General features: G+C 39.3%; 1 protein-coding gene across 3 annotated transcripts in view; it reads right to left on the bottom strand.

Annotated features, from left to right (window-relative positions):
- The window catches only part of pikfyve (phosphoinositide kinase, FYVE finger containing), a 36,439-nt gene that overhangs the window by 22,440 nt on the left and 1,390 nt on the right, over positions 1 to 12,609 (bottom strand). Inside the window, exons 2-9 of one of the 3 annotated variants that reach the window (XM_086090991.1) lie at positions 12,046 to 12,245; positions 10,006 to 10,173; positions 6,801 to 6,910; positions 4,625 to 4,796; positions 4,338 to 4,545; positions 3,533 to 3,559; positions 3,288 to 3,377; positions 68 to 221 (exon numbers count right to left, since the gene is read on the bottom strand). In XM_086090991.1, coding sequence (XP_085947117.1) covers positions 68 to 221; positions 3,288 to 3,377; positions 3,533 to 3,559; positions 4,338 to 4,545; positions 4,625 to 4,796; positions 6,801 to 6,910; positions 10,006 to 10,173; positions 12,046 to 12,229 — 1,113 coding nt within the window. In that variant the 5' untranslated portion in view covers positions 12,230 to 12,245. Of the gene's footprint in view, positions 1 to 67; positions 222 to 3,287; positions 3,378 to 3,532; positions 3,560 to 4,337; positions 4,546 to 4,624; positions 4,797 to 6,800; positions 6,911 to 10,005; positions 10,174 to 12,045; positions 12,246 to 12,609 lie in introns of those variants that run through there. The other 2 variants (XM_086090992.1, XM_086090990.1) reach the window with 2 other exon arrangements.

Raw genomic sequence — 12,609 nt, 5'->3', positions numbered from 1 at the left:
CCATGGGATATCAGTGACGTCTGCACCCAGTCAGCAAACCATGTAAAAATCAGAAGTAAGTAGCCACCAGAATGTTCTTCCTTTCCTCCTCACTGTGGTCCAGCTTGGTGACACTCTTGGCGCCCGACAAGGCTCGAGTGGTGGGCGGGCTGACCGAGCTGTCGTATGACGGCACCATGGATTCAGAGCGGTCCAGAGACAGGTTAGAGACGCTGGCAGACCTGGTAGAGAACGTTCAATTTAAAAAAAAAAAAATAATAATATATATATATATATATATATATATATATATATATATATATATATATATATATATATATATATATATATATATATATATATATATCATACCAAATGAATAAAATGTCATAAAACCTTTTTGATAACTTGGTACTTTTACAGTACACATAACTGACCCATGTTGTCTCAGCTTGTGGCTGTGGGCCACCGTTTGGAGACAAATTTTATGTGGGAGAAGAGTGAAGGCAGTAATAAAATGGAGTGCTGCAGCAGTAGAAAGCAAGTAGAGATTATAGAGTATAAAACTGCAGGATCCAGCACTACGGAACCACAACAAGGTAAGGTCATGTTAGTACATATTTGTTTTTATTTCTCGCATCACTGGATACTAGGAATAATGCTTTTGCCAGCGGGAAAGCCTCCGTTTTTCATATTTTCCTCAGTGTAGATAGTGCACTAGACACTATAGCCTCGTTTCCTCCGCTGGTATCTACTCTACTCTACTCTACTCTACTCTACTCTACTCTACTCTACTCTACTCTACTCTACTCTACTCTACTCTACTCTACTCTACTCTACTCTACTCTACTCTACTCTACTCTACTCTACTCTACTCTACTCTACTCTACTCTACTCTACTCTACTCTACTCTACTCTACTCTACTCTACTCTACTCTACTCTACTCTACTCTACTCTACTCTACTCTACTCTACTCTACTCTACTCTACTCTACTCTACTCTACTCTACTCTACTCTACTCTACTCTACTCTACTCTACTCTACTCTACTCTACTCTACTCACTTTTTTCTGGTACTTCCTCCTTTGCGGTTCTAAAAAAAGTAGCCCAGTTCCAAAATGTGACGTAATTATTTTGGAGGCCAATGATTGGTTCGAGATATGTCATCAATGTGCAGCTGCGCAAACCACCACCCCTGGAAAACAGCTGCCATTAACGATGAATAGAGGACAACAATGGCTTCCAAACAGATTAATGCTTGGACTTTTGAGGAGGTGCAAACTTTTTTAACTTTATTGAATGCAGTCTTCTGGTTGCTGCAATAATCATTCAATGTCTTCTGGCTGAAATAAACAGCCACAAACCTAGCACGAGGTACAAAAAAAAAAACCATCCACACTCTCCATTGTTTTTGCCTGTGTGTGCAGTGCACGCTAGCTGCGGTCGTTTTAGCATGACGTCACTGGCAAGGTGAGGAGGGGCTCCCAGGTGGTGGCTGTGGCAGAGGAGACTCACTCCTTTTTGGTGTAGAGCAGAGTAGAGTAGGGTTGATACCGTCGGTGGACACGAGGTATATGTGCCATATGGCCAGTGTTTAATTATGAAGAAAATATTAATCACAATTATTTTTGGAAATATTTTAAATCATGGTAGGACGATCAGTTATTTTTTGTTACAAAATGTTTAAATGTAAAAAATATTAAGATACATAAAATTCTTTGAAACTACAGTCATTTTTGGACCTCAAGGCGCACCTGACTATAAGCCGCGCTGGCTAAATTTGGGAAATACTCGAGTTTGCTACACATATAAGCCGCACCCGACTGTAAGCCGCAGGTGTTTTAATGTTACCGCACCGGGTTCCCGCTACTTTCTTTTCCATACTGAGGGTGCAAATTGTCTCGCTCTCGTTCTGTCTCTCCTACTGTGTTTATGCTCACTTGGTTTGTTTTGCTCTCCCTGACGCTCTTGCGCTTCCTTTATAGTGCCGCAGCTTTGTATTAGCCGCAGGGTCGAATGCAAGTGAAAAAAGTAGCGGCTTGTAGTCTAGAAATTACTGTATGCAAGTTCCTTTTGGATGAAACAAAACATAATAGTTATTTTAAAATTTAAATAGGTGCAAATGTGTAATTTTAAACAACTTGTTTGAAAAACCAAAAATATGTACAAATGTCAAAAGTCACTGTGTGTCAGTAAAAGGTGTCAATCTGTGGAACAGCTGTTCTGAAAGTATCAAAAACTGTAGGTCACTAAGTATGATGAAAAAAACTTTGTAAGGATGGTATGATAATGAGCTATACTATGGAAAGATAATCACAGATTTATACAGCATAATGAAGTTGATGTGTGTTGAATGTTTGGTATTCTTTTCCATTGTTCATGATTTCAATTTTCTATTGGATGATTTGTGTTCTTAACCACATTATTGTACTCTGTATTGTTTTACTGCTGTTAGAATGACCAGGGCAGATGGTCTTCCTCTGAGCTCGGTCTGCCTGAGGTTTCTTCCTACAATTGAAAATGAAGTAGGGAGTTTTTCCTTACCATTGTTGCCGTTGTACTTGCTCAGAGGTTACGTGCAAGGTTACACCTTGTTGTGGAGCGCCTTGTGGCAACTTGTCTTGATTTGTTGCTATATATACAATTATTGAATTATCGATTATTTCTTCTATTTTGTAGTTAGAGGGGTAGGCACAGAAATGAAACGTTTTTGCTTCTGCCTACACCCTTTCGGTTGTATATTTATGTATGACATTTTTTTTGGGTCTTTTTGACCATGTTGAATTTTTAATTTGCCAATGAACCGAATACATTTTTCATTCATTCATTCATTCAACTCAAAATTAGTATTAATATTTATTTTTACGATGATGCAGATTTTGTAATTATGGAGTGTAATAATTGAAATTTTGATTAATTGCACAGCCCTAGTAAGTGGCTATGTTTTTAATCATGGGGGTGAAAAACATGACAAAGGTGGCCAGAGAGGACTTGACGACTAAAATGGGTCATGTACCCAAACAAAGGAGTGTTGTTTAAGTCAAATGAAAGAAATGTTTCCTCTCAAACAGTCTTATTCTTTATACCACGAGAAGTTTTAGAAGTGCTCAAATTAAAATGATTTGTATTCTTTTGTATTAATAATTGCTTTTTAACCAAGCAAAAATATAATTAATCTAAATTCTTGATTATTTAATAGAATTTTCAGTGGGATACTAGATGAAAATATTAGACAGCTGCAGCCCTTCATTCAACACGCATTTTAAACTATGATTGTCCAATTATAGGCCGACAGACCATTGACGCACCTTTTCCTTGTGGGAGATTTACCCACATCTTCTTGCAGTGTGGCTAGTCTGGAAGGGAGAACGCTCTTCTGTGTTTCTTGATGGGTCATGCTAGTAAACACACATGGAAGCGCACACACACACTTCATTATTATTTCATTTTGTCTGCTGGCTAATGGCGTGAGCATGAACAACAATTTTCTCCTCTAAAGAAAGCACTGGGCTGAAATGAAATGGAAAACAAACAAACAAACAGCAGCACTCACGTTTTTCTCATCCCAATGGGAGTTTTTCTAGGCCAGAGGAGACAGAGATCGAGAGAAAGAGAGATAGGGATAGAGAAACATTTTTTTGAGGAAGGTTGACAGAAGAAGAGGGGAAAAAAAGCACTCACAAGTACGGTACTTCGACTCAATATTAACAAAGCATGACAAGTGCGGCGACAGAAAATGGATGTATGGTTGGACGACTAGGACAAGGTCTTCCTTGTTCAGTAAATGGCTACTGAAACCAACAATGTTATTAAGTGCACAATTTAATAAAAACAAAACTTATTGAAGTTATGAAGTCTCTTTTTCCTCCTACTACAAATTTAATAACAGCCACTCAGGAGCAGGGAAGTGTGGTCAGGGTAGGCATGGGAGGCAGAGGCAATGGTGGTGTTAAAGGAACATTAAATTAACTCAAAATGAACACACTAATTTTGACACACCTAATATGAATGGAACACTTTTGTGATCTCTCCCATTTTTCATGAGCTGAATTGAAAGACAGGCTTTCCCCCAGTGTTTTAAGCCCAGTGGCCCACCAGGCTTTCTGGGCTAAGCACCAGCACAACAGGGGAGTAGACAAAGGTGTAATCTTATACAGCATTAAACTTAAATGGACACGTTTTTAATGCAGGATTTTTTTTTCAAGTGATGGCAACAGATTTTATACACAAGTGCAGAATGAACTGGAAAAGAGATGATCTATTGAGATGATCACATTGACGTTCATTATAAATCAACAAAAAATTGTATGCCAAAACGTGGGAAAAACCCGCCAGGAAGGACTTCATAATGGTTTTACCTCTGCCACGTGAGGTCTTCCTCCAGGAAGATGTTCCTGCTTGCCTTGCGTCCGCCAACGGGCGTCCGCGGCTCGCTGGGTTCCAACACACACACAGAGCAGGAAGAGTCAGACAAGACGTTCAGGTCTTCTCCGATGGAGCCCGACTCTGCTGAGTAGGCGTAGTTGAGCGCTATTTTTCGACAGTACGTACAGGCTCGCAAGTCTCCTGGGAAATGGTACAGTAACACATTCATGTTATGCTTGAGTATTAAGAGTTTTTTTCCTTCATCTGCCGTGCTGCTTACCTGTGTAGCCCATGAACTTTCCGGGGATCTCCTGGTTACAGCAGCGGCTGCAAAAAATCTGTCCGCATAGCCTGCAGTGGTGGCGCCGACGGAATGTGGTAAACTTCTCGTTACAATCGTAGCACTCTTTACATTGGCTGTCGGGCATCCAGTACTGCTTCAGGTCGCTGTCCTGGAGGGTGACAACAGCGGCGACACACCCTGTCATGACTGGATTTACACAAAACCAGGACAAGTAAACCATATGTGATGTTTAAACCATGGGCAGTGGCCTACCATCTAATTTTCTTCTCTCTCTCTCTCTTTTTTTTTTTTTTAAACCATTTCAGCAGTGATAATGCAAAGGTATGTATTTTTGGATTATTTAGCTTTTTAACTCATTCACTCCCAGCCATTTTCACTGAAGCAACCCCCTTCACTCCCAGCTGTTTTACTGGATGTTGACTGATTTTGTAAGGCCCACAGAATATTCTGTTCTATTGCTATACAAACATGGAACCTACTAAATGAATGAGTCTCCTCTTTCGTCAGGAAAAAAGTATAAATCTATCTGTTTCCATTTTGCAGCAATTAGTAGTGATGGCAAAATGAAGCTTCATGAAGCATTTGCGATATTTTTTGACTCCTCTAGATGGTGCTCTTGGTTTAAAGATAAAGGCAAGTGCAATGAAAATGGATTACATTTGCATTGCATCTTTGAATCATGAGTGCCATCTAGAGGAGTCAAAAAATATCGCAAATGCTTCATGAAGCTTCATTTTGCCATCACTAGCAATTAGCATTAGAATATAGCTAAGTTTCATCATTATTCACAAATCTGTTTAGAACTGTGGGTAAATGAGCTTTTTTTCAACATGGCCCTGGTTTATCTCTTATACTCTGCTGCCACCTGCTGGCCTTTTTTGGGGTAATAACTACCATTGCTTTAAGTGACCTCATCAAGTCATAGGCTGCATCAAAGCCTTTATGCTCTAGTATAAAAAAAACCCCATAAAAAACATATAAACACGTTTTTGGGACTATGTCAATATTTAAAATAGAACGTACATCTACAATATACTGTTGACATTAAATTGTCCACAACTTTCGGCGTAATTTTGGCCAATTGAAACCCATGAAAACAAAAATGAATTCCTTGTTTTGTTTTTTTTAATCGGAATTAACTATTACCATTTGTCTAAAATGGATTAATTCTAACCTCAACACTCTTTTCTAAAATCAACCTACACACAGATGATATCTTCCTCTAAAAGCAAGGCATCACTTCAAGAGGTCTTCAATCTCATTTTGACATTTTCACAATTATCAGACCACTTTTATCAATCCAATAACAGTAAATTCATGGGATACTGCTGTTCAAATCCCAGATTACAAGTATTTAGGTATTATTTTATCAAAACTAACAGCTAACTAGTAAAAAAATAAAAAATAAATCACACACCTGATCACTTCTGGAAAATATATTTTTGTAGATTTAAAACGCCGGAATAACCTATTCATCTCACTTCTGGAAAGAATAGCTACAAGCAAAATGAAAACCTTACCTCAAATCAACTATTTATTATCATTTATTGTTTACACCCACATAAAAGTGGGTCCAAACCTTAGACTACCTTAGACTGTGTCCTAACACAGTTCTACTAAAAAAAAAACACCCCACAGAAAACTAAACAGAAGGGGGCTAGATGCTCCATACTTTTGTATACTTATTTAGCTGACCAATTACAATACCTCATCAAATGGCTACATCATAAAGAGGAGCATCGATCTTGGCTAGAATTGGAACAGACAGGAATAACATCACATTGTCTGAACTCATTATCACTAGTCTCATCATTGTTTCAAAAACCTGGTAATTGTATCCACATTAATGGCCGGGTGGAAAAGCCTAGAAGCTACAGAATTTCAACTAGCTTGTATACGTATAATAATATATAAATATTATATATAAATATATTTAGTATTGTTTACCTTGGTGTTTTCCCCCCTACTTCCTAATGCTGGTACTTGTTTAGCTTTTTACATGTATTATGCGCATGCGGGTTGTTTTTATGTGTTCTGTGACCACAGCAATATTGGATATAAATCACTTGAAAATACATGTAAATAGCCAATAAATGGCCAGTAGTGCACAGGATTTATGTATTAAAGAGATTTTGTGGGGGATGAAAAATACCTGACTCTTTCCATCCATAATTTCCTTGAGTCGTTTCAGTGCAGTGCGAAGTTGCACAGCAGTGCGAGGGTCATGATTGCTCAGCGGTGTATCGGACTTCCTGCTGCTATCTGAAAGGTTTACCCACGCACACACATACAAACACACACGCAAATAAACCAAATGTCTTTGAAATGTATGTAAACTCGCTTGCAAATAAGTAATCTTTCCTAGTGCATTTAAAGAAGACAGGAATGTGACGGAAAAACTGCAATGCGTATTAAAGATGTGATCAGTTAAACAAAAAAACACAGCATGTTTAAGCAAAACAATCAAAACGTTAGCTTTTCAAGAAATTATTAATGCCTACATTTAGGGTTCCTAAGCTTTAAGCCATAGGTCCAAACTCAGGCCCTTGAGGGCTGCAGCCCTACACGTTTTCGAGGTTTCCCTCTTCCAACACATCCAAATAAAATTATCTGAATCATTAACAGGGGCCTCTTCAGATTCTCGTGTTTCCCTAGAAATGTTCCTATCCGAGCGAGATGACCTGGAAGTACTTTGAGGATAGGAGCATTCAAATTCTAAAAATGTTGAGGAAATGTGCCTGTATGACACCTTTAGCAAAGGTTACTTCTGACAAACCTTTACAAAAGGAAATTACAAACAATTCTTTACGGCAGCAACATTTAACCACAATAGGGCACCAACATAGTTGACAGACTAGAGAGTGTGGTTCCACACAAACAGAAATACAATTATAAACACCTTTCCATTATTTATTTGAGAACGCGCAATTCCAAAATCAATAAACAAAAATCATCAGAGATCCCAGTATTTTTTTCAATTTATTAAGATTTTGCAGGTAAACTCTGCAAGCGAGAGATTTGCGTCACCAATACTCGCCGTCGCACGATGACATCAGTTCAGAAACGTGGAGACAATTTTGTGTCCTTTCCTATGTTCGGAAAGGAAGAACTTTTCATTTCTCTTTGACATGATGACATAAAACAACAAGTGCTAAGGAACGGTGGCATAAAATTTAGGAGATCTGACTTTCCGAAGAGGCCCCAGGGCTTGCTGATGAGTTGATCATTTGATTCCCGTGTATTAAAAGAAGGAAACCTCTAAAACATGAAGGACTGTTGCCCTCGAGGACTGTTGTTTGACACCTATGCTAAGATTTGTTAGCAACCTAAAGCTGCAACATGCTAATCATAGTTATCTATATTTAAAAAAAAATACAATATTGCCTCAATTGGTGGCCTCGGTACTAATGTATAGTTATCGTAGATTTATTATGATTTAAATTTATGTTTATTATTATTATCATCATCATCGCAAAACACTCACATATTTGCCATTTGCAGATTTGTGTTATTGCAGATTGGGGGGGGGGTTAATCTGCATTCCTTTATTCCCTGAAAATCTCGTCTATAATTCGCAGGTTTTGTGCTCAGGCCAAAGCAATACTTTGGCGCCATTAGGTGTAATCTTGGTGTTGTTGTTAGGTTTAATTAATTGGTAGTGTTTTTACATCCGCGTTTTAGATCGCCAGTCTTGTTAGTAGTCAATGAATGCAACTCATGCAAAGTCAAAAATGAAAGTAAAAGTAAATCTAAAGTACTCTCCCAATGCAGCTACAAATATCTGGTGTAATCTATTTTGTCGTTACAATTTGCCTTGATTTCCTAGCATTTATTTCTATGTTAAATGCCAAAAGGTAAGTTTAATGACTTAATCCAGTTTATATAAAGTGTCAAAGTGCATATTTGTTTGTCTGTGTGGCGTCAAATCAATTTGTGCTAACTGGTTATTTAGGCTAGTATGCTAGCTAATACTATTTGAGCCTCACATGAAAGTGCCGTTGAATAATCTAATTTCTGAACATTCTTTTATGTAACCTGGATTCATGGTGTTTATCTCCGTTCTGAGTGCTTTGCTGCCATCCTGTGGCATCAAAACAAAATAACAACCACTTTTAGGGAGGCAGGAAGTGTGGATTTTCCCTATTGGGTTCACTCTATTAACCTAACACATTTTTACAAATCATGGCCTCCCCCCATTAAACGGTTGTTGAGTACAGTGGAAGCGGCCAAATCGAACAACAGAAAAGTTGTACAATTTCAACGAAGATTTATAGGAAACATACTCAAAAGGAAACTTGTGTTTTTGTGATGTCACCACAGAAGACACCAGGGACGAAGCTAGGAAATGTGTTGACAACCACAGAAAAGGAAACGAAACTTATTGCAACATAAAAAGGGGTTCTGTCTGCTCTTTTCACCAAGTACATGCTAAAGTATCACTGTCAGGTGTTGTCAAAGGGTCACTAGTTTAACTTTATTTTAGTTGTATTATTCAGTTACAGAAGTTATAATACCTCTAGTGACGATTACTAAATCTTTTTATTATTGTTGACGGTTTGAGCATGCCACAATTCACTTCAAAATTATTTTTGATTTTGGAAAAACTGGGAAGTCAACCAGCGGAACAGATTGTGTTTCACTTTAGAGGTCCATTACGCGAGGAAATACAGTATGTTTTTTTCTGCATTGAAAATTTTAAGCACGTTGCAAACCTTGAAAAATTAAGCATTTTCAAGAAATTTAAGCAACCCAGAACATGAGTAGCAGGTTAGTGAACAAACCAAACTCTAGTATATCATTGTTTTACAAATGCAGATATCACACACACTCGCATGCAATAATATAACCCAATGTGTGTGTCAGCATTGTTAGAGTCAAGCACAAAGTGCACAACAGCCCTCACCTGGCCAATCCACTGGAATCAGAAAAGACACGAGAGCCCATGTTACAGAATTTCAGACAATCCTAAGCCATTTTGAACACAAATCCATCACACCAAAGGACTATATTCATCATAAATGGTTAAGTCTGACAGCTTTTGGAGCAAATGGATATCATCAAACTATGTTCTCAGTCACCTTTGATTCGTATACAAAAGAAAAAAAAAAGTGTTTCACATGACGGACGATACAATCTGCAACTGATGAGTATCAAATGTTAGAAAGTAGTAGTAGATTCTAAAAAGTCTATGTATGTACAAACTTTTGCACTAAATCATGATTATTGATTATGAAGTGGTATCACAGTTGTTCTAAGTGAGCAGATTTGAAAGCAGTGGATTAAAAAAAAAAAAGTGAAATAAAACTTCTAAAAATGACCCGCTTCGTACAGCCACAAGCATCATTTGTGTGTTTTACCAGAGGAGGTGGATGTGCGTCTGAGGTGTTCAGAGTGTGATTTCCGCTGTGTCCTTGAGCCATAGCTGGAGTGGGAGGGGCTGGATGACCAGCTTCGGCTCTCCGACTGAGGGGAAGGGGGCGGCTCGTCCAATTTATCAGCGACTGCGGTGGCAGGTCGGCCATCCTCTATCATCACACATGTACAACAACATGCCACAAATAGAGGTGAGACGACAAATAACAATGTTCTACTTTTCTTTATAAGCAAGTACAAATATTTTAAACTTCATATCTGAAGAAACGTGTTCCTCGATAATTGAACGGCGTCTCCTTCTTCAAACTAAAAAACAAGGGAGTGACTTCACCATCAATGTTACTTTGTCACATTAAATCATATATACTGACCAGCCATTAAATTAGGAAAACCAGTCATATAATGACATCCAATATACAAAAACACTTGTGGGTCCCTATGACTGTGTCCAGCGCATGTCTAGTGCAAAGTGCAGTCTCATTGTGCATGGGTGGAGTAATTCTTCCTTTTGGTATTTTGCTAGAATAGAGCAGATAAAAATAGGCGTTTGCGACACTGTGCACTGTTGTGAGAGGGAACGCAGCCGACTTCCATCCAATCTAAGCGGCTGCCAGCTCTTCCCTTTAAATTGAGCGCACAGAGAGAATCGCGGTCTACACGGCGGAAAAATTAGCTGTAGTCAATGCAGGAGATTGGCACACGCAAAGTGCATTTACAGTAAAAGGAACTACAAGATAATCTCAATCTCCATTTGGGGATGATGTAAAGTTGGCCGCTGTGGATGGGCACTTGGAGAGCACCTTCTACCTCTGATCATGTGTCTGCGTGTGACAACTGAAAGACACATTTTTACTTTTTTGGGGGCCTTTAACTCAGTAAATATCAGATTGTTAATATAGTGGGTCACCTATTTTGCTTATGAGAGGGCCAAATTATTAAGAACCTCTGAATATTTGCATTGGATCGCATTCGATTATGAAAATGGGCCTACTAAAGTGGCCAGAGAGTGCAATTCAGCCTTATGATGTAATCAATTCCAGATGGGTTTAGACATTTATATACTGTATATATATCACCATTTGAAAACTATACAGCATATATGTCAAAATGTGGGTGTTTTCAAATAAATTCTCACGTAATAACATTTTCCTTCAGATATCTGCAACCCCTTATTGGCATCTTGAGAGAAAATTTATTTTGAAGCATGTTGTCATGTACAAATGAATGGGGTAGATACCACGGACTTCCAGGTTTTACACATCAGGGCCGTTTCCAGCCACTGCTGGCCACGTTCCCACACTCGCACCCCCACCCCTGCGCCCCCCCAAACGCGCGCTCCCCCTCATCAGCGGGAAGGCGTCTCGGCTATCTGAAATGCTTCGGACACTGAGACAGACACTACACACTCGCAGCCTCGGACCCGTCGACGGGAACGCTCAAACGAGGGGCACAAAGGCGGAAGCGCAAGTACTGGGACCCGGCCCACACGTCGCAAACCGGGACGTCCCGCCTCCTCCGTGGCATATAGTCCATACCTCTGACAACGTCAGTATTACTACCCTTGTCGAGGCAGAATTTTGGATGCAGCTCTTGTATTGGATCTTATTAGATTGTACAAGTGTATCTAATGAAGTGGTAGTAGAGTTCTATGTTAAAAGTGTTGACATAAGTGCCAAAGGAACTACTGTAAATATATATCAGCATATATTTAACAGTTTTAAATGAGAGCCAGTAACATACAGCACATGGATGGTGGGTGTGGGGTGTTATGTTACGTGACTTGCCAGATGCCGGCACTGAACCAGGAGACCATTTTACCCTCACATGACCTCACAAGACTCTGATAGCTGCCGCACAAGGTTTCTAATAACACTCAGATGCATGAGCCTCATTGAGGTTTAAAGTAATGTAAAACACACTGAGTCTAATTAAAAAAAAAAAAAAAAGAAGAAGAAAAGAAGAAGAAATCCCAATTTCCCCCCGATTTTCAGGTGTTCTCAAATGTTCTCGCTCTAGTCACTGACCTTTGTTGTTGAAGCGAAACAGGTTGACAAAGGAGCTGTATGCCGACCGCAGTGGCGGCTCATCCTGCTCTGGCGTTAGTGGCTTGAAGTGGGTCAGATGAGAAGGGCTAGTGGTTGAGATGACTGGTGGCTCGACACTCCAGTCTGATGCGGACGACGGCACTGACTTTTCCCCGGCGGCCATCTCCTGCAGTCTCCTTCTAGTCAAGAGGGCACATGACGTGAGAATGTGAGCCATCATACTTCAACAAGAATAAAAATGACTACCTCAAGACAGCATTATTTAATCCATCCATTATCCTCATTTTTGCTAAATTGCTTTAAAGGATTAACACATTGTTCATTACTAATTATAACAAGCGGCATGGTAATGGTGTGGTTAGAGCATCCACCTCAACTGGTTGACAGTTTGAATTCAGCCTTTCTATGTGGACTAAGTTGGTGGCTCACCTCGTGCTTGTGTGGGTTTTCTTCACGTACTTTGAGACTTCCTCCCACATTCCAAAAACATGTATGCTAGGTTCATTGAAGCTTGTAAATTGTCCTGTGTTAATGTGGGTGTGA

Source organism: Leptonotus elevatus, chromosome 12 (genome assembly GCF_054856555.1).
Source record: "Leptonotus elevatus isolate MCC_2025b chromosome 12, RoL_Lele_1.0, whole genome shotgun sequence".
Taxonomy (NCBI): Eukaryota; Metazoa; Chordata; class Actinopteri; order Syngnathiformes; family Syngnathidae; genus Leptonotus; species Leptonotus elevatus.
Note: the sequence above shows the minus strand (reverse complement) of the source record. Positions and strands in the feature narration are given on the sequence as shown.